Genomic DNA, 26,793 nt, shown 5'->3' on the forward strand with positions numbered 1-26,793 from the left:
AATGCATCTTTCAATACCACCGAAAGACCATAGCAAAATTGACTTCGGAGTGCAGCATCATTCCAACCAGTATCAGCTGCCCATCTCTGAAATTCTGAACAGTATATCTCAGCGGACTGTTTACCCTGGCATAAAAGACGCAGTTTAGATTCAGCCAGAGCAATACGGTCCGGGTCATCATATATCTGACCCAGTGCAGCAAAAAATTCATTAACCGATCGGAGGGGCCGTGCCCCCACCGGCAGCGAAAAAGGCCCAAGACTGAGCGTTATCCCTGAGCAGCGAGATGATGATCCCCACCCTCTGCTCCTCATCACCAGAGGAATGGGGAAGTAGGCATTGAGTTTGCAAGCCTCTCTAAAACGAACAAAATTCTCACTACCCCCGGAGAACGTATCCGGGAGCGAGATCTTAGGCTCAGAACAAACTCCATGAACGCAAGCTGAACTGGTCACCTGAAACTGAGATACAGTTTTACAGAGATCTGCTACCTCCAGTGAAAGACCCTGCATGCGTTCAGTCAAAAGTGAAACCAGATCCATGCTTAAAGGGTTTCTACCACTTGCATATCACATATTTGGTGTTCAGACACTAGCGATCCGCTAGTGTCTGATCTTGCTTACAAGCTAATTATCACATTAATCCGTTCGGCCGATACCTCAAAAAAAGCACTTATATCTTTATGCAAATGAGCCTCTAGGTGCTATGCAGGCGTTTTTCCAGCACCTAGAGGCTCCGTCTACCTTGCAGTTTGCCGCCCATGCGCCTCGCTCCAGCACGCCCATCTCTCACAGTAATCGATCCTCCCCCTGCTTCAGCCTTCCGAAATCCCGCGCCTGCGCCGTCCGTCGCGGCATTCGGAGGCATTCGGCGCAGGCGCAGTCAATGGCTGACCGCTCCCTGCTCAGACATTTCAACTGCGCCTGCGCCGATGACGTCACAGAGCTCCGTGGGACAGACGAAGCCCAGCAGCAAGCGGAGGAGGTAGCTTTCTGGACGTTCATCGCTGGATCTTCGGATTAGGTAACTATTTATACATATTAACAAGCCATCATAACCACTGATACCACCAACGATTAATGGGGCATTATTCAACTTGAATAAAAGTTTTTATTAAAGAAAATATAGTTTTTTTTTATTGATGGATAAAATGTATCAAGCACAATAGTGTGCAGCTATATATTCAAAGCTACATTTACAGCCAGCCAATACAGAGTGTATATAGTTACATTTATATTATATATAAGTATAATATGTATCTATATATCTCTTTTTTTATTGTATATATCTAATATATAAATATAGTTATATATATATATATATATATGTGTGTATACACACACATGTTTAATCACATGACTACTTCTATAGCAATAAATATATATATATTTAAAATAACATGTGTGTAGATATATATATACACACACACACATATATATATATATATATATATATATATATATCTATATATTCACGTTTCATTATATCCCCACAAAATTTAATTGGAAAGAAAAAAAATATATATATATATATATATATATATATATATATATATAAAATTAAAAAATTATAAATATAATTTAAAAATATTGTTTTTTTTTAAATATATATATATATATATATATATATATATATATATTTAGATATATTTATTGTTTATAAAAAAAATATAGTTCAAAATATTAAAAATTCTTTAAATATAAAAAAAATTATATATACATTAATTTAAAACTTTTAAAAATAAATACAAATGTAATAACATCTAAAATTCAATTTTTTAACATTACATTTTGTTTTAAATATGTTTTAAGAAAAACATAATATAAAATCTTTATCGTATAAATTAACCCAAAAATATCATTATATTTATCATTATTTTTTATTAACTTAAAACTTAAATTTTTTAAAAAAAATTAATAAATATTTTGTACTATATTAAAATTTTATTATAATTTTTTTAACTACTTATTACTAAATTTAAATAAAAAAAATATTTTAAAAATATATACATATAATTTTGTGGTTTACTATTAAAAACTAAGTATAAATTATTATCATTTTTAATAAATTCTAAATATAATTAAAAAATAACTATAAATTTACTATAAACATAAAAAAAAATTAATTTATATTTAACCTGTTTTTATAAAAAAATATTAAATATAGAAAATATAGAAAATAGATGTTAAAAAAAATTAAATTTGGCAAATATTAATTTTATCTAAATAATTATTTTTTAATTGTTATATAAATTTGTAAAAAATAGGAAAAATTTAAATTAGAATTGACATTTTATTTTATGAATTGATATTTTGCTATTCGGTAAATCAACTATTTTTTAAACATTAAAATGTATTTGATGTATATATCATTATTGTGTACTTAATTCTTAGGTTTTTTTATAATTGATTTTTATATATATATTTTTTATTATTAATGTTAATATTTTAGATGGTATATTGATGTTATTTTTTTTTATATAGATAGTATTATTCTTTTGCTTCTGATCTAAATGCTATTGTTATTTCATTACCAAGTAATATTTTCCTGATTAATTAGTAATACTGTTGAAAATCATAATGAAAATAGAAAAACAATAAGCACTATTTTTATTTTTTAATTTATTTTCTTAATTTTCAGTAAAATTTAAATTTACTTATAATTATTTTTTTAAAAATTTTGTTAATTTTAAATCGTACTTTTCTTTTCTCTTATACATGTTTACTATAGATTGAAAATGATATACTCTAATATTACTAATAATTTTTTTTTTATTTTTTTTCCCCAATTTCAAATGGCACTGATATTCCTTTTAGGCTATTAAAATTTACCTTTGAAATTTTTGATAATCAAATTTAATTTTAAATTAGTAAAATGGTAAGTGTATTGTTAAAAAAAAAAAGTGTATAGAAAATTTAAGTTGTGTATGTAATAAAAAAAAAAAATTTCATTAAAGGAAACTAAAAGAATCGATCATACTAAGAGTGACGAAAACGTGGTGGAGATTCATGAAGCTAATTCTTCAAGAACACTAGTAAGATTACATTTTAATATAATATTAAACTTGGTAACCACTTAGATCATATTAAAAAATATTTAACTCTAAATAATTTTATGACCTATATAAATAAACGGTGCACATGATGAACACATAGAATTGCACTAATCATAAACAAGATTAGTTAAAATCTGGTACAGAAGGAAAGAGTGCCATGCACGTGAGGGGTTACGATCTACATGGTATGGGAGAGGGATACAGTCGGTGCAAGTTAAGTTTTTCTTGGCGTTATAGAGGCGGCAGGGTCACTCTTTCTAGGCTTGTCTGAAGCGGGCTTTGTTGACTGAGGATAATGTGCAGGCATTGATCGTGATAGATAGGTCTGTTGGTGGTGTTGAACAAGATGGGTGAAAGATTATGAATTCTGTTGTATGCATTTTAGCTAGACGCGAAAAATGATGATATAGAAGATAGACATTGTGGGATTCTTGATAGTAAGGTGGTGATGTCTGGACCAGAGCGGTAGATTTGTGTGTCATCGTAATCTGAGTGATACATGAAAGCCATGGGACTCAATGAGGTGTCCCAGGCCATAAGTGTATATTGTAAAGATCAGGGGTCCTATGACAGAGCCTTGCTGGACATCATCAGAGAGGGGATGAGATGAGTGGGTGTTGCGGGAGTGGGAGACGCTAAACGTCCGGTCTGTGAGGTATGATGTGATCCAGGAGAGAGACAGGTCAGTGATGCCAACAGGTGAGAAAGTTTTCAACAGAAGGGAGTGGTCAACAGTGTCGAAGGCAAAGGACCGGTCAAAGAGAAGGAAGACAGAGTATTCTTTCTTTGGTTTTGATGTTAGTAGGTCAGTGCTGACTTTGGTAAGGGCAGTCACGGTCGATTGTTGGGTTCGCAACCCAGATTGTAGGCGGTCAAACATTCAGCAGGAGGAGAGTTGGGAAGACAATTCTTAATGGACATGTTGATCAAGTAGCTTTCAGGCATACGGAAGAAATGATATCGGTCAATAATAATTATAATCTATGTTTTTCACTAATATTTACACAAATTTTTACTGTAAAAAAAAAACATCCTAATCACATTGCATTTAATTACTTTTTTATGTTAAAATATTTTTGCCATGTACTGTATTTATGTGCCTCATAATGAAAATACTGACAGTTAGTAACAATATCACTGATAATAATATTTAATTATCTTACAGTGTTATAATTTTGTAAAAAATATTTCTATATATTTTAACATTACACTTATTGTAATATTTTTTCTTTTTTAATTATTAAAGGAATCAACTGTTCACGATGATTCTGAAGACGTTTTTATTACCATCAGTAGTGGTCAAAATTCTGATATTATTATTTCAAGCAACTACGATATCATCGATTGTATTGTTGAAGAAGACGACAGTATATTGGTAATTTTTTTATATATATTCATATTTATAATTACAAAGTATAATTATATTGATTTTTTAGTATATAAATTTTCTTTATTGGACAGATTTTTCAAATTTGAGCCTGCTTACGCGTATGTCCATTACATGATTAGGGGTGTAGTGTGTATTGCACTGTTAAGGGTGATCTGTTGAGGACGCTGTTATGTGCAACCCATTTAGATTTTTTTTTTTTAATTGCTAAATTCAGAACACTCTTAGGGTATATCTGTGGAGCACTGTGTTAGGAGGGATATAATAAGTAAACTTATGGGGCAAAAAAATCAGTATATGTAGTCACTTTCACGATGAATAAAATGCAGCTAGCTGGCAGGCCTGCCCTTCAATGACATCACTTAGTACGGCTCTTCCAACTTCAGGAAGCATAAGCCTTACTTATTGAATAGTTATCACGCGTCTTCCGTTCAGCTCACTGCCGTTTATTGCGTTGCATTAATTTTCAAAAAATTTTTGTTTATATTTTGTTTAGCCATTTTCTGATACTGATATTGTGGATGTTGCAGAAGATCCCACCGGGCGGGTGAATTTACATGACTCTTCTACTGTTTTTGATAAAGAGGTAAAAACAATTCACTATTCTTTATTAAAAATTTAAATTAATATAATATATTATAAAATTATATTTACATTAATAAAATTTTTAAAAATTATTAGATTAAAAAGATTAACTAAATTTTCAATTTAAACTTTGAATAATCAATTTAATATTTAATAATATTTATAAATAAAAAAAAAAAGATATTCTAACCCCCAAAAAATTTCTTATAATTTTGGTTATGTATTTAAGAATATAATAAACGACTAATTTTATTTAAATATATTCATTATTTAATCTAATATTAATTATTTTTTATATAATAATGATAAAAAAAATGTTGTAATAAACATTACCAATAGAAAACATTAAATAATTAATTATGAAAATTTAAAAAATAAATAATAAAGTAAATTTAACTATATTTGTAAATATTAGATAAATTAGTAGATATATATTGTTTGTCTGCAATTATAAAAGTTTTTTATTTTAAATAAGAAATTTTTAATATTATTATTTTATAAACTTATAAAATATTTAATATTTTGAACATTAAAATTAGAAGATATGTTATTAAATATATTTTTAAAGTTTAGTTTAGTGTAAAATAATTTTAGTCAATTTAAAAAATATTATAAATGATTTTGTTTTTTTTTCTTTTAACAAATGTATCCAATATTTTAAGATGTATTATTGTGTTTTTTTTTACAGTTGGATGAATTATTAGGTGAAATGAACCGAATGTACAGTTCTGCAACACCAAGCCTAGTGTCTTTTACTAGTAATCCTTTAAAATCAGAAAATTTAAAATATATAGTCTTCCAAGACACTGAAGATGAAAATCGAATTGGTCATTATGATTGGTGTCAATGTCAAAACTGCATTCCAATGCCGACCAATATCGAGTCAGTCTGTTGTAAGGAAATTTCCAATGCAGATGCGTTTTTGGAAGAGTTAAATTGCATTACAGAGCACGAATTATTTGTCATTTATTGTAAAAGAGTAGAGACAGTCAATATCAATTTTCGATCTTGGGGAATTGTACAACAGGAACCGTCGGTAAAGGATTTGAACAGGTAAAGTTAGAATTATTTAATTCACAAATTAATTTATTATGTTTAATTTTGTTAATAAAATGTATATTTTTATATACTTTCTAGATTGCTACGAAAAACTGCCTATAGATCCTTTACGGCATGGATTCATGGATACCTAGGGCCATGTAATCGACGACCCATCCCGGCATGTGCAGTGAACAGTGTTCGAATTTCATTTCCTGATCCTGAGTCTATATATTTAGGATATAAAAATACTCGAGAAAGGGCTGCAGAATTTCTAGCTTTTGAATAATTGTTTATTCTATTTGTTTTGGTTAAATAGAAGTTTTATTGTTAATTTAATAATTTATTTTTTTATTTAAAAAAAAAATTTTGGTTTATGTTGAACTTAAAAAGTTTTGTTATTATATTTAATTTATCAAAATAAAAATTTAGTTTTGAATTGATAGTTTATGTATTTTAATTGAATAAAAATTATAATTATTATCTGATTGAAATGTATGATTGAAAATATTACACTTTGCAGCCACATGATTGGCTAGTGCTGTGGTGCGTCCTGCAGTTGAATGGGTTATTCCTCCTTGATGCACCTGTGCTTCATCAGGCAATACTCTATATTTGTAAAAATGAACACGCTATTACAAGAACACAAGTTCACATGAACGGAAGATAATCCAGTTGATCGACAGCCTTCCAGCGGATAGCATCTGATGGCATCTACTAGATGTTTTTTAGTAATTTTTAAAAGAATGAGATTTTTTTATCAATTTTGTTAATACCATTTAATAGACCTGCTACCTGTTCCTCTGTTGGTGAATTTTGCATTGATCTAACACCAGAGGACACGGGTAGCTCTTTAAGTAGCAACAATCTACACTATACATTTACCCCCCATTGATACTTATATACATTATTAACCCTTGATCACAACCCTGTAATTTATTACAAGTCTTTAAGGCTGCATTAATAAAGAATATATTTATGAATACACATTACTAGATGGAAATTATGAACTATCTCACGTTAATTTCTATTTCAGCACAGTTTGAAAAAAAAAAATTTTCATTACACATATGTTGAATATAAGGCCTCATGCACAGACAGACCAAGTTTATTTATTTGTTGGTGGATCACAAACTGAGTAAGCGACCAATAATTTAAGGGTCATCCGTTTTGCTTTAAAAAATGTGCGTAACAAGATGTTAGCCGGCAATATAAATGCCGATTCTTGTACGCTATCGTCTACTAAAATAGAACATGATATATTTTGGCTGGATCCAGTTGGCCAAAATATGTGTACAATAATCAACATCTATATAGAAAAAATTTATAGTTGCCAAAACATATGTTCTATTGCTTTCAAAAACAAAGATAATGTGTATGAGGCCTAAGGCTGAGTTCACACGAGCATGACAGATTAGGTCCGGATGCGTTCAGGGTGCGTTCAGTTAAACATCGCACCATTTTGAAAGCAAGTTCAGTCAGTTTTGGCTGCAATTGCGTTTAGTTGTTCAGTTTTTTCAGCGCGGGTGCAATGCGTTTTGATGCGTTTTTCACGCGCGTGATAAAAAACTGAAGGTTTACAAACAACATCTCCTAGCAACCATCAGTGAAAAACGCATCGCATCCACACTTGTTTGCAGATGCAATGCGTTATTAACGCAGCCCCATTCACTTCTATGGAGCCAGGGCTACTTGAAAAACGCAGAATATAGAACATGCTGCGATTTTAAAGCATTGCAAAAGTGATGAATTAAAAATAAAAACGCTCATGTGCACAGCCCCATTGAAATTAATGGGTCAGGATTCAGTGCAGGTGCATTGCGTTCACCTACTGCATTGCACCCAGCGCGAACTCAGCCTTAGCTGAATATTTGAAAATCGTAATGAAGTACATACATGTAATGCTGCTGTAGAGCCAATTAAAAATGGGCAGTATAAAAAACCCACAAGTGACCACATATTTAAAAGTGGACACTGCGTCTTCCTATAAATTTTGTTAGTTTAATAAACATTGTTTGAATATGTTTTGCTAATTAAAACCTAGTTTCATATCATATATAAATAAATAACATTAATAAATAATTTGAAATAAAAGATATCAATAGTATTTTTCGAAAAATATTTATTAGATAAAAATAACATTTTTGGATAAACAGTGTAATAAATAAGATTTATTTAAAAAAAAACAGAGAAAACTGAATAACATTACGTTAAAAAAAATTTAGGGTTTGTATTACAATTATATTTTTTTAATCAAAATTCACAATTGGAGTTTTTTCAGCAATGGACATAGCCCTGAACCGGCTTAATTGTTGCCTTTTGATATCCTCCTTACAAGGTCTCTCAGCATTTAGAATATTTGCTGGTAAATTTGGTGCACGGGACAACCAGTCACTTGTAAGATTTTTTTGGACTAATTTAATAACATCAATTTGTAAGTTTTCCAAATAGTCAACATTGGCTTTTTCGTACACGTTCCGTACAATCCATCTCCCCTTGCCTTTTGGAATTTTTAATGCTGTTCTAAGACTTCCTTTTGGCTCTGTGTTTTTTTTGGAAAATTTGACAACTGCTTGCTCACGACCAACGTTGTTATTATGGGTCAATGAGGCCAGTTTGGTCCGTGCTTCCATCCCATCAATTCCAAAGTGAATACGTTTACTGCGGTATTTAAGAGCTAGACTGTGAAAATTTTCAAGTTCACCTGTGTGGCAGTTATGTGCCAGATGAGGTAAATCAGACAACAACTGTTTGCTAGTTACAATTTCCTCAATCTTGGTGTAAGGTGGAGTTCCCAATTGTAACCAGAGGACTTCACGGTCAATGTCTTCTATAGGTTGGTGTGTACAGGCCGAATACAAATCTCCTTCCCAGGTGTGAACATTTTTTACATGATTTAGTAGTGAAACCCATTTTGCTTTTAGAAGTTCTGGTGAATTTTCACATGTTTGGACACACCACCAAAAATGTATGATTAATTTTTCAATCCACGGAGTTATTTCTTTACAAAATTTAAGTTTTGATGCTGTATGCATTTCTTCTTTAAAGATTTTGCATAATGCCAGACATCAAATTGGTGTATTAGGGATGGGAAATCGTTTTTTATTTTAGACCTGATGCCAACATGCCGATCCGATGCAAATATTTTGACCTTCAATCCTTTTTCAGCCATTCTGTTCAAAACACGCTCAAAACCGAACTTCTCCATGGCCACTGAGGATGAGCATTGAGTTTTTTGAACAACTTCGAAATCAACTATTTTTTTGGTTAAAAGGTCCATAACAGTATATATGCAGTACTTAGCACTATGGCCTGGACTGTCACATTGGCCATCCCCGGAAACACAAAGGGTTTTCCCTACTTTTGAATTGATTATACAATTTTTTTCATTTTCCCAAGCTAAATGGATTGCTGGGAATAAAAATCTTGTTTGGTATCTATAATACGTTGTTTGTGAAATAAATGATAATCCTAAAATATTAAAAAATTCACTAATTTTTTGGAAATTTTGACCTGAAAAAAGAATGGAAGAGGCAGTCAATATGTTCCCAGCAGAGTAACGTCCTATCTTTGGTTGGGTTTCAAAGAGTAAAAAAGAATGTCCAGCACTACAAGTTCCTTTGAATTTGCAAAAGGTACCATCATAATTTTTGGACCATGATTTCACCATCAAATTGCAATTTGTGTATTTTTGACATTTTATTTTTGTAAATAGTTCTTCAAGGCAGCTCTCAAACACAATCAATTTTTTATCGTTGACCAAGTTTTCTGGGCGAAGAAATTGCCTGCATGGATCAGAATTTTTTTTTCTAAAACTAATGGTTCACACATAAAATTTTCAGAATCATCCAAACTTGATATTCCGGGGAGATATTCAGATTCGTTCTGTAAACTTTCATCTACATTGATCGATATTTCATCTTCATTAACTTCAGGTTGTTCTAAGTTTGTTGTTAGAATTGGTGATAAAGGATATATCTTTGACATAATATTTGAATCCGGATCCAATAATTCAAAATCTAGATTAATTTTTTTTTTTAGAGGTGATGAAAATCCTGGACTGCTTTCAAGAACTCTGCGTACACCTTGATGTAGAGGTGTGGACATATTTGGATTCAAAAGGCATTGTTCTTGTTGAGTTGATAGTTGGGCTTCGTTTAATGATTGAGAAGTGGATAACAAGTACACTCTGCTATTGGTCAAATTGTAGTCAGTTTGGGTTGATACACTACACATACCATACTTTACAATTTCTGGTAGAATAGGTTCACCCGGAGAAATATTTTCGCAAAGACTTGTTGTAGGTAAATCAGGATCCCGAACTCGCTTTCTAGAGTGTCCAGTTGGTTTTTTTAAAGTTTCCTCAATAATACTTTCTCCATCAACCACATCTGGAAAGATGGTAGGAACTGCATCCTTGTTCAAAACTCTTCCGTAATGAGTGTTTTTATAGCAATCCTCTGCAAAATGATCTGAACAAATGACATATTTGTTAGATTTTCTTCCTTCGGCAATTTTTTTGGCCACACCATTGATGTCAGCAAATTTTTGACCAGTTTGTGCAAGCCACAAAACTACACGGTCAATGTCATTCGGAAAATAGTGCATTATTATATGGGGACTTTGTCCTCGGCGGCCAGATTTGTTACGACACTTAGTCACAATACAGGCCGGCATCTTTTTCTATTTGAATCTGTAAATATAAAAAATGAAATTAAAATATTAACCACCACAGATACCCTAGCTTAAAATTAAGTTAATGAAACAGACTTTCTTGAATTCTACACTACAATACTTTCAAGGTTTATATAGGTCTAAAGATCTATATAGTTATGGGTGTGTCTGGATCCGCAAAATGGATAAAGGGCATTGTATTTATCTGTATTTTGTTGATCCACTGTATCTCTATTTTCCGGATGTGCAAAACACTGATGGAACTCAGAATGTAGCCTTAGAGGGGGAGGATAAATGGGAGTGGGTTAACACTGGAGGCTATATTGCTTGATCAGTGCTTAATAGGGAGTTGCCACTTTACAGAGCTACCTTTGTCCTATGGTGGTCTATACAAACAAATAGCACCACAGGGGGAACAGATACCAGGGAGAGTAGAAGATGTTATCAAAACAGTGTCTATATACCTTTATATTTTATTTAAAACTACTTCTACACCCAGTCAGCGAACAATGTCCACTGCCAGGCTGCTGATCCACTACTTTACCTTTTGGACCTGTGAACGCATGCGCCTGTGTGCACGTACGTTCACATGAAGTCTTGCCTATTGGGAGAGGATGCGCCGTTTTGTTCCAGAAGAATACCCGGTACGCCTCCAGGACGCAATCCAGCATAAGGCGTTACAGTAGTTGTTAACGATCTTAATGATAATTTTTTTAGTTTGTGTTAAAAATGAAATAAGAAAAAATTGACTTTATGTTAGCATAAATTTTTTCAAAAAAAATTAATAATGATAAATACCTTTGATCTATAGATTTCCGGGTAGGATAATTAGGGCAGTTTTATAAAGTCTCCACAAGTAATGAAACCTTAAAATTAAAAAAATATTTCATTTTTATTAATTTTGAAATTTAAAATAATATAAAAAGAGTTTTATTAAAATTTATGATGAAATATAATAAACACATCCATGCGATATAAAAAACTAAATATTTTAAATTAAATAATAAGATATTAATTAGGATAAAAATACAATTAATCATGGGAAATAATATATTATTAATTAAAAATTTGAATTACAAAAAAGTATTAAAAAAAAATAAAAGTATTGATGACAAAATAAAAAAATTAAGATGGAGAAACAAAAATTTTTTTTACACCTTAAAAAAAATAGCTAGCAGCATAAAAAACTCGGGCATCCTATATTAGGTAAGCACATGATAATTAAAATTTATCATTTAATAAAACTTGGTTTTATGCTAATTAAAAATAAATTAGTTTGAAAAAAGAAATACTTTTAATGTAATTACAATAGAAAAATAATTTTTACGGTAAATTTTATTTTTGGGTATATAAACACTGTCTATGTAATTGTGTGTGAGTGTATATATATATATATATACATATATACATATATATATGCGTATTTACACTCCTAATTATATTATAAAAAAAATTGTAAAAATTGAAAAATAACTTTATTTTTGATTAATCTATTATCGTTAATTATATAAATAAAAGAAAAACTAAATCTTTATTGTCATATAAAATTAATTTTATGTTCATTATAATTAATCTAATAATTTTGTATAAACTTTATGAAAATTATCATGTAACAATTTTTATTTTATATTTGAATATAATATATTATAAATTAATACTATGTACTATCACCATATAACGATTGAATAATTTTAAATTTATTATTATATATATTTGATTTAGAAATTTAAAATAGTTTTACTTAAACAATATTACAAATAATACTTTAACTCGAATACGATATAAATAAATCTAAACAAATTTTTAAATTAACTTAAATATGCAAATGTATAGATACAGTTGTATACTAAATTTTTATATATTTATTAATATAAAAATCTATATATTTATTTAAAATAGTTAAAATAATATTGATTTTATATGTTTATAGTGAATTTTTATTTAAATTTTTTTAAAATGTGGATTTTTTAAATTATGATATAATAATTTATACTTCATTTTAAATATTTTTATAAAAAATATGTATACATTTTTTTAATATTATTTTTGATTTTAATTTAGTAATTAGAATGTAAAAAAACTAATACAATTTTTTAGAAATAAAAATTATTTTATTAACAATTTTTTTAAAAATTTATAACAAAAGAATAGTAAATATTTTGATATTTTGGGGTTTATTTATGCTATAAAGATTTTTTTATATGTTTTGCTCAAAATATAATTTACATTTTTTTAAACAGATAAAAATTCAATTATTAAATGATATTAAATTTGTATGTATTAAGTTTTAATTTAATATTTATAAAAAATTTAATTTTTAAATTTGTAATATTTTTTACTATTATTTATAATAATCTACATATATCTATATTTAGACAAAAAATAATATTTATAATAACAAATTAGGATTTTATATACAGCTATATATACATATATAAATTTTTATATATATATATATATATATATATAAATATATGTAAATATATTTAGATTGCAATAAAACTTTATTGGGATTATCATGAAACATAAGTATGTATATATAGATATATGTATATGTGTATATATGTATCTATATATAAATATATATATATGTCTATATATATATATATATATATATACACAAATATGTATATTTACATATATATTTATTTCTATATATATGTATATATATTAATTACTATAAAACTAGTCATGTGATTAAACATGTGTGTATACATATATATATAACTATATATTTATATATTAGATTATATACAATATAACAAGAGATATAGATACATATTATATATATATATATATATATATATAAATTATGTATATATAATATAAATGTAACTATATACACTCTGTATTGGCTGGCTGTAAATGTAGCTTTGAATATATAGCTGCACACTATTGTGCTTGATACATTTTATCCATCCAATAAAAAAAACTATATTTTCTTTAATAAAAACTTTTATTCAAGTTGAATAATGCCCCATTAATCGTTGGTGGTATCAGTGGTTATGATGGCTTGTTAATATGTATAAATAGTTACCTAATCCGAAGATCCAGCGATGAACGTCCAGAAAGCTACCTCCTCCGCTTGCTGCTGGGCTTCGTCTGTCCCACGGAGCTCTGTGACGTCATCGGCGCAGGCGCAGTTGAAATGTCTGAGCAGGGAGCGGTCAGCCATTGACTGCGCCTGCGCCGAATGCCTCCGAATGCCGCGACGGACGGCGCAGGCGCGGGATTTCGGAAGGCTGAAGCAGGGGGAGGATCGATTACAGTGAGAGATGGGCGTGCTGGAGCGAGGCGCAGGGCGGCAAACTACAAGGTAGACGGAGCCTCTAGGTGCTGGAAAAACGCCTGCATAGCACCTAGAGGCTCATTTGCATAAAGATATAAGTGCTTTTTTTGAGGTATCGGCCGAACGGATTAATGTGATAATTAGCTTGTAAGCAAGATCAGACACTAGCGGATCGCTAGTGTCTGAACACCAAATATGTGATATGCAAGTGGTAGAAACCCTTTAAGACGGTTTTGGCAGTTTTTAATGTCACGAATGGTGTTGCAGAAAACTAGAAGACACAAATAAAGATCCGACTGACTTGATCCCAAACTAAGGAACATAAGGGTGAGCCCTATAAAAGCCCTAGAGCTCTCCCTGACTGCTCAGCCCATGCAAAGATCTTTGATAGAAAATCGCATGCCCTCGTACCTAGACTGTGTGACACCTGAAAACCCTATAATAGTGAGGGGACACAACCACCGGCTCCCTACACTAAATACGGAGGGAGTCAGGGTCACCTAGGATCAAGCCAACAGGAAAACACAAATAAAGGAACAGACAAATCTAAAGAGCCAGCAGTTGCAGCATCTAGCAGTGAGCACCATCCAGGAAGTTGTATAAACATCAAAGTGATGCAGTATGGGAGGGGATATAAAGGGGTGCAATCAGTGCAACTAGATGACAGCTGAGAGAGGGAAACGAGATGACAAAATGAAACGAAAAACAAAAGAACCTCAAGCAAGAGGTACTGAAGAACGTCTGTCAGAGCTTCTCAGATCTCTGGTGGTGACACATAATGGCTGCTGGAGGCTAATGAGAGGCATAATGGGGGCTAATGAGGCATAAGGGCTGATAATGGGGCTAATAAGGCATAAGGGCTGATGTTGGGCCTAATGAGAGGCCCAAGGGCTGATAATGGGGGCTAATAAGAGCCATGGGAGCTGATAATGGGGGCTAATGAGAGCCATGGGGGCTAATATAGGGGTGATGAGAGGCACGGGGCTCTTATCTGAGGTCTGATTGGGGGTTATTTACATTGAGGTCTGAGCTGAGGTCTGATTGGGGGTCTGATTTGAGGTCTTATTGGGGTCTTATTAACATTGGGGTTCTGATTGGGGCTGTCAGCTGAGGTCTGATTAACATTGGGGGTCTGACTGGTGGTCTGAGCTGAGGTGTAATGAAAAATATATTTTTTATTATTGTCCCCCTCTACAACCTCTAAATACTGTATTTTTATTTAAATTTTTCTGCCAACTGTCTTGTGTAGGGGCTAGTTTTTTGGGAGAAGAGTTAATTTTTATTGGTACAATTTTTGGGCACATATGATTTTTTGATCGTTCAATATTATACTTCTTTGGGGCAAGTCGACCACAAAATGGCTGTTTTGGCACAGTTTTTATTTTATAATTTTTTTACAGCATTCAGTCACTCGTTACAGATGTGGCAATATCGAACGTCTATTTTTATTTAATTTTTATTTATTTTTTATTAAAAATTGCTTAATGAAGCAAAACGGGCACTTTTTTCTACTGTAGACCTAATTTTTTTTATTTTTATAAAACACTTTTTGTCATGCCTTCAGCAAGTTTATTGTTAATTTATGCATAACTTTCATACATAGTTAATATGTTTTCTGTATAATTCTCTGTTCATTGTGTAACAGCACCATCTAGTGGCTGTTTTACATACAATTGCAGCTATTCATACTACAAGTTTGGTCTACTTCAGCTTCCTTATCTTAGTGACATCATCATCCCTGCACATAGCAGCCATTTTCTTCATTCACAGTCATCACTGCCTAAGGCCTCTTTCACACTTGCGTTGTCCGGATCCGGCGTGTACTCCACTTGCCGGAATTACACGCCGGATCCGGAAAAACGCAAGTGTACTGAAAGCATTTGAAGACGGATCCGTCTTCAAAATGCTTTCAGTGTTACTATGGCACCCAGGACGCTATTAAAGTCCTGGTTGCCATAGTAGTAGTGGGGAGCGGGGGAGCGGTATACTTACAGTCCGTGCGGCTCCCGGGGCGCTCCAGAATGACGTCAGAGCGCCCCATGCGCATGGATCATGTGATCCATGCGATCACGTCATCCATGCGCCTGGGGCGCCCTGACGTCACTCTGGAGCGCCCCGGGAGCCGCACGGATGGTAAGTATGCTGCTCCCCGCTCCCCACTACAGTTTACCATGGCTGCCAGGACTTTAGCGTCCCGGCAGCCATGGTAACCATTGAGAAAAAGCTAAACGTCGCATCCGGCAATGCGCCAAAACGACGTTTAGCTTAAGGCCGGATCCGGATCAATGCCTTTCAATGGGCATTCATTCCGGATCCGGCCTTGCGGCAAGTGTTCCGGATTTTTGGCCGGAGCAAAAAGCGCAGCATGCTGCGCTATTTGCTGCGGCCAAAAAACGTTCCGTTCCGGAACGGAAGACATCCTGATGCATCCTGAAGGACGGACTGTCCATTCAGAATGCATTAGGATAATCCTGATCAGTATTCTTCCGGCATAGAGCCCCGATGACGGAACTCTATGCCGGAAGACTATAACGCAGGTGTGAAAGGGCCCTTAGGATAGCACATGGCTTGGAAGCCTCTTGAGACATCCTCCACATCTAAGCTCACAGTAGCATCGCTGGTATGTCACATAGCCAAATTATAGCCTGTTTGCATCTGCTTTCTTATGTATTTGCATATCTTTCTCCTTTGCTTTATAGCAGCTTATAGTACCTCAGCCGTGTTAGCCCCCCCATTTCAAAATTTTTGAACAAAACATATGCAGTTGGTTAGATCTTTGTTAGATCAGGTTAGATCAATTGTTGTTTGCGTTAGATCTCACACAGAAGTAGAGATATTAACAGTTATTTGCAGGGGGGCTAACCCGTCATCAGCCCCCCCTTATCAAAAAATTGACCAAACAATTAGCTATTTTGGAAGATATTTGTTAGATCAGGTATGATCAACTAGTTGTTTTGTTATATCTCACATAATTACAGACTTATTAAGTGATTAATGAGGGGGGGCTAGCCCCCCCACTTGCAATTTTCAGGTAAAATTTGATGCAGACTAATAGGCCTTCGTTAGATCCGGTAAGATCAAGTGGTTTTAACGTTAGATCTCATATAATTCCAGAGATATTTCACATAAAAATACAGATATTAGGTAGTATTAAATAGAGGGGCTAGCCCCCCCACATGCAATTTTCTGGTAAAATTTGATGCAGACTAATAGGCCTTTGTTAGATACGGTAAGATCAAGTGGTTTCAACGTTAGATCTCATATAATTACAGAGATAGTATGCATATTTGGTATTACGTCAGGGGGGGCTAGCCCCCCCACATGCAATTTTCAGGTAAAATTTGATTCAGACTAATAGATCTGCATTAGATCCACTAAGATCAAGTGGTTTCAACATTAGATCTCATATAACTATAGAGATATAAATATTTGGTATTACATAAGGGGGAACTAGCCCCCCCATATGCAAATTTCAGGTAAAATTTTATGCAGACTAATAGGCCTTCGTTAGATCCGGTAAGATCAAGTGGTTTCAACGTTAGATCTCATATAATTACAGAGATATTTCACATAAACACACAGGTATTAGGTAGTATTAAATAGGGGGGCTAGCCCCCCCACATGCAATTTAATGGTAAAATTTGATTTAGGCTAATAGGCCTTTGTTAGATCCGGTAAGATCAAGTGGTTTTAATGTTAGATCTCATATAATTACAGAGATATTATGGATATTAGGAATTACATAAGGGGGAGCTAGCCCCCCTATTTAATACTTCCTAATATCTGTGTTTTCATTTGAAAAATCTCTGTATTTAGCAGCTTCAGTAGAAATTGTACCCTCCCCCCCCCTTTCCTTCCCCCTACCCCCTTGTCCAGCGTCTTGTATGTTTATATGTTACAGAAATTTTACGTCTACCTCATATTCTTTCATGAGCTGTACTATGTGATGATGGGTGTATGCCCAACATAGTTCTGTGGACATCGTGTTTGAACTGTTAACATTGTTTGAATGTGCACATGTCTCTATTTTTGTTGTACCAAAAAATTTCTATAAAATCTAAATTGGAAAAATCTCTGTAATTATATGAGATCTAACGTTGAAACCACTTGATCTCACCGGATCTAACGAAGGCCTATTAGCCTGAATGAAATTTTACCAGAAAATTGTATGTGGGGGGATAGCCCCCCTATTTAATACTACCTCATATCTGTGTTTTTATGTGAAATATCTCTGTAATTAAATGAGATCTAACGTTGAAACCACTTGATCTTACTGGATCTAACGAAGGCCTATTAGCCTGCATCAAATTTTACCAGAAAATTGCATTATAGGGGGCTAGCCCCCCTAACGTAATACCAAATATCCATTATATCTCTGTAATTATATGAGATCTAACGTTAAAACCACTTGATCTTACCGGATCTAATGAAGGCCTATTAGCCTGAATCAAATTTTACCAGAAAATTGCATGTGGGGGGGGGGGGCTAGCCCCCTATTTAATACTACCTAATATCTGTGTTTTTATGTGAAATATCTCTGTAATTAAATGAGATGTAACGTTGAAACCACTTGATCTTACCGGATCTAACGAAGGCCTATTAGTCTGCATTAAATTTTTCCAGAAAATTGCATGTGGGGAGCTAGCCCCCCCTGACGTAATACCAAATATTTTTATCTCTATAATTATATGAGATCTAACGTTGAAACCACTTGATCTTAGCGGATCTAATGCAGATCTATTAGTCTGAATCAAATTTTACCAGAAAATTGCATGTGGGGGGGTTAGCCCCCTATTTAATACTGCCTAATATCTGTGTTTTCATGTAAAATATCTCTTTAATTATATGAGATCTAACGTTGAAACTACTTGATCTTACCGGATCTAACGAAGGCCTATTAGCCTGAATGAAATCTTACCAGAAAATTGCATGTGGGGGGGCTAGCCCCCCTATTTAATACTACCTAATATCTGTGTTTTTATGTGAAATATCTCTGTAATTAAATGAGATCTAACGTTGAAACCACTTGATCTTACCGGATATAACGAAGGCCTATTAGTCTGCATCAAATCTTACCAGAAAATTGCAAGTGGGGGGGCTAGCCCCCCCTCATTAATCACTTAATAAGTCTGTAATTATGTGAGATCTAACAAAACAACTAGTTGATCATACCTGATCTAACAAATATCTTCCAAAATAGCTAATTGTTTGGTCAATTCTTTGATAAGGGGGGGCTGATGATGGGTTAGCCCCCCCCCTGCAAATAACTGTTAATATCTCTACTTCTGTGTGAGATCTAACGCAAACAACAATTGATCTAACCTGATCTAACAAAGATTTAACCAATTGCATATGTTTTGTTCAAAAATTTTGATATGGGGGGGCTAACACGGCTGAGGTGCTTATAGTTAGCAGCTAGGGCCATGCTTGTTATGTAGATAGGTAACATGCTCTGGTTAGATATGCATCTGTGTTTGTATATGTATTACTATATGTCAGATTCCATTAGTAAGCGCATAGTTTTTTCTGTTCCCCAGTTTTACCACATTGATTTACATCCTTGCAATAAAGATAAAGTTGGACGTTAGTCCATCGTCAATTCATTGCCTGGATAAGGTTTAGCTGTCTGTCAAGCTTTGTACCTTCACACATAAGAAGGACAGAACAGTATAACAGCGTCTGCTTACAAGCTAGATACGAGGAACTGCGACTCCCTGGCTGCAGAAAAAATCAACGGCTTCTTACAAGCTAGATACTAGAAACTGTGATTCCCCAAACCATCAACAACCTCTAACAAGTCAACAACCTCTAACAGGCTGGTCCTGAACCCTGCAAAGTGCAGCATCGTCATCCATGACAGTTGCAAGTGTGCAAACCTGTTCGCAGTGTCATTATGTCGTCAAGAGAATCCGAACTGTGCGAGACAAGGTCTCGCATCTCGGCTAGCTCCAGAAGTTTAAAGAGATCAGTGAGGAGCTCCACGGTCGACATTGCCCGCGCAAAAGCTGAAGCCGCCAAAACCCGCGCGACACTTGCCGAGCAAGAAGGACAGTTAAAGGCGACACTTGCCGAGCAAGAAGGACAGTTAAAGGCGACACTTGCCGAGCAAGAAGGACAGTTAAAGGCGACACTTGCCGAGCAAGAAGGACAGTTAAAGGCGACACTTGCCGAGCAAGAAGGACAGTTAAAGGCGACACTTGCCGAGCAAGAAGGACAGTTAAAGGCGACACTTGCAGAGCAAGAAGGACAGTTAAAGGCGACACTTGCCGAACAAGAAGGACAGTTAAAGGCGACACTTGCCGAGCAAGAAGGACAGTTAAAGGCGACACTTGCCGAGCAAGAAGGACAGTTAAAGGCGACACTTGTCGAGCAAGAAGGACAGTTAAAGGCGACACTTGCCGAGCAAGAAGGACAGTTAAAGGCGACACTTGCCGAGCAAGAAGGACAGTTAAAGGCGACACTTGCCAAGCAAGAAGGACAGTTAAAGGCGACACTTGCCAAGCAAGAAGGACAGTTAAAGGTGACACTTGCAGAGCAAGAAGGACAGTTAAAGGCGACACTTGCAGAGCAAGAAGGACAGTTAAAGGCGACACTTGCCGAGCAAGAAGGACAGTTAAAGGCGACACTTGCCGAGCAAGAAGGACAGTTAAAGGCGACACTTGCCAAGCAAGAAGGACAGTTAAAGGTGACACTTGCAGAGCAAGAAGGACAGTTAAAGGTGACACTTGCAGAGCAAGAAGGACAGTTAAAGGCGACACTTGCCGAGCAAGAAGGACCGTTAAAGGGGACATTTTCCGAGCAAGAAAGACAGTTAAAGGTGGAGAAAGCATGCATGCAAGCAGCTCTGGCTGAACAACAAAGACGCATGTAAGCAAACATGCAAGCAGCTCTGGCTGAACAACAAGCAGCCCTGGCTGGACGACAAGCAGCTCTGGAAAAACAAACTGTGGAAAAGGAATCCACAGCTGCTGTAGCAAAGGCGTTAGAAAAAGCAGCGAACTTCGCAAGTAATAGAGCCAGCAGCATAGTTGGGCCTGAACCTGATCATAACGATAACTTGCAACACACTTCAGATTACATCATGCAGCATGCGGGGTCTGGTTACAGCCTAAATTCAAGTCCAAAAACAGCGTCAACCCCTGCTGAAGAACCCCGCTTTGGACTAGACAACAGTTTCATAGGACATCAACTCCCAACGCAACCTACATTTAGACCTACAAATGATCTCAGTATAGTCAAGTCCTTTAAGAAAGAACAAGTATATGGTAATATTAACTCCCCAAGCACTGGGTTAAGCATGATATGGGAGAGACTTGAGGACTGTTACGGCTCACCAGAAGTGATAGAGAACACACTCTTCAAAAGAATTGAGGATTTCCCCAAAATACGGAACAAAGGGTTCCAGAAACTGAGAGAACTGAGTGACCTGCTGACAGAGCTCCAAGTTGCCAAAGCTGAAGGAGATTTACAAGGTCTGGCTTTCTTAGATACTGCACATGGTGTAAACCCCATAGTACAAAAACCACCTTATAACCTACAAGAGAAGTGGATTGCTCAAGGTTCCAGGTACAAGCAACACAACATCCCATTTCCTCCATTCTCTTTCTTTGTGCACTTCGTGCACCAGCAAGCAAAAACTAGGAATGATCCCAGCTTTGACCTCTCAATGTTTGATGCCACTTACCCCAAACCAGGTAGGCCTGTCTTACTCCATAACATGAAAGGTACACCTGTTGCAGTACACTGGACCAGTGTATCTTCCAAAGACCCCTCAAGCAAAACCTACAGTACCTCAGAGACTGAGAAGATCTCAACAAAAGACCCATGCAGAGAATGTCCCATACATAAGAAACCACACTCATTGCTGAAATGCAGAGGATTTAGAGAAAAACTTCTCAGGGACCGCAAAACTTTCCTCAAGGAGAACCACATTTGTTACAGGTGTTGTGCATCAACCTCTCATCTTGCAAAAGACGGTACCATAAACATCAGATGCTCTGAATGCAACAGTGAAGAGCACAATACAGCCTTACACCCTGGGCCAGCTCCATGGACTTTCACACCCTCAGAACAGGCTGTAGAGCATGGCGGGGAGGAGAGAGACACAGTACCTCCTGAAGTGACACCTCAGTGCACCGAAGTCTGCGGAAAAGGTCTTAGTAACAAATCTTGCTCCAAGATCTGTCTTGTCACAGTTTATCCTATTAGACATAAAGAGAAAGTGGTAAGGTTGTATGCCATCCTTGATGATCAGAGTAATAGATCTCTTGCTAACTCGACTTTCTTTGATATCTTTGATATTAAAGGACACAGCTCTCCATATTCACTTAAAACTTGCATAGGTGTAAGTGAAGAAAAAGGCAGAAGAGCTACTGGCTTCCAAATCAAATCCATAAATGGTGAAGCATCCCTACATTTACCTACCTTGATCGAATGCAATTGGATGCCAAACAATAGAGAAGAGATTCCTACACCTGTGGCAGCATTACATCATGGACATCTAAAATTCATAGCACATCTCATACCTGCACTCGACCCAGAGGCCCAAATAATATTTCTGCTAGGAAGAGGTATCATAAGTGTCCACAAGGTGAGGAAAAAATAAATGGTCCTCACGATTCTCCATATGCCCAGAAGCTTGACCTGGGGTGGGTCATTATAGGTAATGTCTGCTGAGGAAATGTTCACAAGCCTACCACAGTGAATTCTCTTTACACGAATACCTTGGCAAACGGACGTCCATCCCTTTTAGCCTTGCCCTAACAGATTCCTTGTAAGAGAGAAGCCAAAAAGTGTGTTGTATCCTGACTTTTCATAAAATCGAAAACCATCCTTGTGGTGAAGACTAGAGTTGAGCGGACACCTGGATGTTCGGGTTCGAGAAGTTCGGCTGAACTTCCCGGAAATGTTCGGGTTCGGGACCCGAACTTCGTCCCGAACCCCATTGAAGTCAATGGGGACCCGAACTTTTCGGCACTAAAAAGGCTGTAAAACAGCCCAGGAAAGAGCTAGAAGGCTGCAAAAGGCAGCAACATGTAGGTAAATCCCTTGCAAACAAATGTGGATAGGGAAATAAATAAAAATAAAAATAAAAATAAAAAAATAAAATTAAGCAATATCAATTGGAGAGAGGTCCCATAGCAGACAATCTGGCTTCACGTCACCCACCACTGTAACAGTCCATTGTCAGATATTTAGGCCCAGGCACCCAGGCAGAGGAGAGAGGTCCCGTAACAGAGAATCTGGCTTCATGTCAGCAGAGAATCAGTCTGCATGTCATAGCAGAGAATCAGGCTTCACGTCACCCACCACTGTAACAGTCCATTGTCATATATTTAGGCCCAGGCACCCAGCCAGAGGAGAGAGGTCCCGTAACAGAGAATCTGGCTTCATGTCAGCAGAGAATCAGTCTGCATGTCATTGCAGAGAATCAGGCTTCACGTCAGCCACCACTGTAACAGTCCATTGTCATATATTAAGGCCCAGGCACCCAGGCAGAGGAGAGAGGTCCCGTAACAGAGAATCTGGCTTCATATCAGCAGAGAATCAGTCTGCATGTCATAGAAGAGAATCAGGCTTCATGTCAGCCACCACTGTAACAGTCCATTGTCATATATTTAGGCCCAGGCACCCAGCCAGAGGAGAGAGGTCCCGTAACAGAGAATCTGGCTTCATGTCAGCAGAGAATCAGTCTGCATGTCATTGCAGAGAATCAGGCTTCACGTCAGCCACCACTGTAACAGTCCATTGTCATATATTTAGGCCCAGGCACCCAGCCAGAGGAGAGAGGTCCCGTAACAGAGAATCTGGCTTCATGTCAGCAGAGAATCAGTCTGCATGTCATTGCAGAGAATCAGGCTTCACGTCAGCCACCACTGTAACAGTCCATTGTCATATATTTAGGCCCAGGCACCCAGGCAGAGGAGAGAGGTCCCGTAACAGAGAATCTGGCTTCATGTCAGCAGAGAATCAGTCTGCATGTCATAGCACAAAATCAGGCTTCACGTCAGCCACCACTGTAACAGTCCATTGTCATATATTTAGGCCCAGGCACCCAGGCAGAGGAGAGAGGTCCCGTAACAGAGAATCTGGCTTCATGTCAGCAGAGAATCAGTCTGCATGTCATAGAAGAGAATCAGGCTTCACGTCAGCCACCACTGTAACAGTCCATTGTCATATATTTAGGCCCCGGCACCCAGCCAGAGGAGAGAGGTCCCGTAACAGAGAATCTGGCTTCATGTCAGCAGAGAATCAGTCTGCATGTCATAGCAGAGAATCAGGCTTCACGTCACTCAACATTGGAACAGTCCATTGGCATATAATTAGGCCCAGGCACCCAGGCAGAGGAGAGAGGTCCCGTAACAGAGAATCTGGCTTCATGTCAGCAGACAATCAGTCTGCATGTCATAGAAGAGAATCAGGCTTCACATCAGCCACCACTGTAACAGTCCATTGTCATATATTTAGGCCAAGGCACCCAGGCAGAGGAGAGAGGCCCCGTAACAGAGAATCTGGCTTCATGTCAGCAGAGAATCAGTCTGCATGTCATAGAAGAGAATCAGGCTTCACGTCAGCCACCACTGCAACAGTCCATTGTCATATATTTAGGCCCAGGCACCCAGGTAGAGGAGAGAGGTCCCGAAACAGAGAATCTGGCTTCATGTCAGCAGAGAATCAGTCTGCATGTCATAGCAGAGAATCAGGCTTCACGTCAGCCACCACTGTAACAGTCCATTGTCATATATTTAGGCCCAGGCACCCAGGCAGAGGAGAGAGGTCCCGTAACAGAGAATCTGGCTTCATGTCAGCAGAGAATCAGTCTGCATATCATAGCAGAGAATCAGGCTTCACGTCAGCCACCACTGTAACAGTCCATTGTCATATATTTAGGCCCAGGCACCCAGGCAGAGGAGAGAGGTCCCGTAACAGAGAATCTGGCTTCATGTCAGCAGAGAATCAGTCTGCATGTCATAGAAGAGAATCAGGCTTCACGTCAGCCACCACAGTAACAGTCCATTGTCATATATTTAGGCCAAGGCACCCAGCCAGAGGAGAGAGGTCCCGTAACAGAGAATCTGGCTTCATGTCAGCAGAGAATCAGTCTGCATGCCATAGAAGAGAATCAGGCTTCACGTCAGCCACCACTGTAACAGTCCATTGTCATATATTTAGGCCCAGGCACCCAGGCAGAGGAGAGAGGTCCCGTAACAGATAATCTGGCTTCATGTCACAGAGAATCAGTCTGAATGTCATAGCAGAGAATCAGGCTTCACGTCACTCAACATTGGAACAGTCCATTGGCATATATTTAGGCCCAGGCACCCAGGCAGAGGAGAGAGGTCCCGTAATAGAGAATCTGGCTTCATGTCAGCAGACAATCAGTCTGCATGTCATAGAAGAGAATCAGGCTTTACATCAGCCACCACTGTAACAGTCCATTGTCATATATTTAGGCCAAGGCACCCAGGCAGAGGAGAGAGGTCCCCGTAACAGAGAATCTGGCTTCATGTCAGCAGAGAATCAGTACTGCATGTCATAGAAGAGAATCAGGCTTCACGTCAGCCACCACTGCAACAGTCCATTGTCATATATTTAGGCCCAGGCACCCAGGTAGAGGAGAGAGGTCCCGTAACAGAGAATCTGGCTTCATGTCAGCAGAGAATCAGTCTGCATGTCATAGCAGAGAATCAGGCTTCACGTCAGCCACCACTATAACAGTCCATTGTCATAAATTTAGGCCCAGGCACCCAGGCAGAGGAGAGAGGTCCCGTAACAGAGAATCTGGCTTCATGTCAGCAGAGAATCAGTCTGCATGTCATAGAAGAGAATCAGGCTTCACGTCAGCCACCACTGCAACAGTCCATTGTCATATATTTAGGCCCAGGCACCCAGCCAGAGGAGAGAGGTCCCGTAACAGAGAATCTGGCTTCATGTCAGCAGAGAATCAGTCTGCATGTCATAGCAGAGAATCAGGCTTCACGTCACCCAACATTGGAACAGTCCATTGTCATATATTTAGGCCCCGGCACCCAGACAGAGGAGATGTTCATTCAACTTTGGGTTGCCCCGCAATATAATGGTAAAATGAAAATAAAAAGAGGATTGAATGAGGAAGTGCCCTGGAGTACAATAATATATGGTTAAGGGGAGGTAGTTAATGTCTAATCTGCACAAGGGATGGACAGGTCCTGTGGGATCCATGCCTGGTTCATTTTTATGAACGTCAGCTTGTCCACATTGGCTGTAGACAGGCGGCTGCGTTTGTCTGTAATGACGCCTCCTGCCGTGCTGAATACACGTTCAGACTAAACGCTGGCCGCCAGGCAGGCCAGCACCTCCAAGGCATAAAAGGCTAGCTCTGGCCACGTGGACAATTTAGAGACCCAGAAGTTGAATGGGGCCGAACCATCAGTCAGTACGTGGAGGGGTGTGCACAGGTACTGTTCCACCATGTTAGTGAAATGTTGCCTCCTGCTAACACGTTGCGTATCAGGTGGTGGTGCAGTTAGCTGTGGCGTGTTGACAAAACTTTTCCACATCTCTGCCATGCTAACCCTGCCCTCAGAGGAGCTGGCCGTGACACAGCTGCCTTGGCGACCTCTTGCTCCTCCTCTGCCTTGCCCTTGGGCTTCCACTTGTTCCCCTGTGACATTTGGGAATGCTCTCAGTAGCGCGTCTACCAACGTGCGCTTGTACTCGCGCATCTTCCTATCACGCTCCAGTGCAGGAAGTAAGGTGGGCACATTGTCTTTGTAGCGTGGATCC

At 36.8% G+C, this 26,793-nt stretch overlaps 2 protein-coding genes across 2 annotated transcripts; one reads left to right on the plus strand and one right to left on the minus strand.

Moving 5' to 3' along the window:
• The first annotated feature begins 3,744 nt into the window (after window positions 1-3,744).
• Window positions 3,745-6,354, plus strand: LOC122935140. Its single transcript, XM_044290906.1, has 5 exons — window positions 3,745-3,876; window positions 4,302-4,430; window positions 4,939-5,028; window positions 5,716-6,080; window positions 6,165-6,354. Exons 1-5 carry the CDS (start codon window positions 3,745-3,747, stop codon window positions 6,352-6,354), a joined length of 906 nt encoding a protein of 301 aa, XP_044146841.1.
• Window positions 6,355-9,806: 3,452 nt separating this feature from the next.
• LOC122935141 lies at window positions 9,807-11,618 on the minus strand. Its single transcript, XM_044290907.1, has 2 exons — window positions 11,538-11,618; window positions 9,807-10,758 (listed from the first exon to the last, which is right to left on the minus strand). Exon 2 carries the CDS (start codon window positions 10,740-10,742, stop codon window positions 9,807-9,809), a length of 936 nt encoding a protein of 311 aa, XP_044146842.1. The 5' UTR covers window positions 10,743-10,758; window positions 11,538-11,618.
• Between the last annotated feature and the right edge of the window lie 15,175 nt (window positions 11,619-26,793).

The sequence above is a fragment of the Bufo gargarizans genome, chromosome 4 (assembly GCF_014858855.1).
Source record: "Bufo gargarizans isolate SCDJY-AF-19 chromosome 4, ASM1485885v1, whole genome shotgun sequence".
NCBI lineage: Eukaryota > Metazoa > Chordata > Amphibia > Anura > Bufonidae > Bufo > Bufo gargarizans.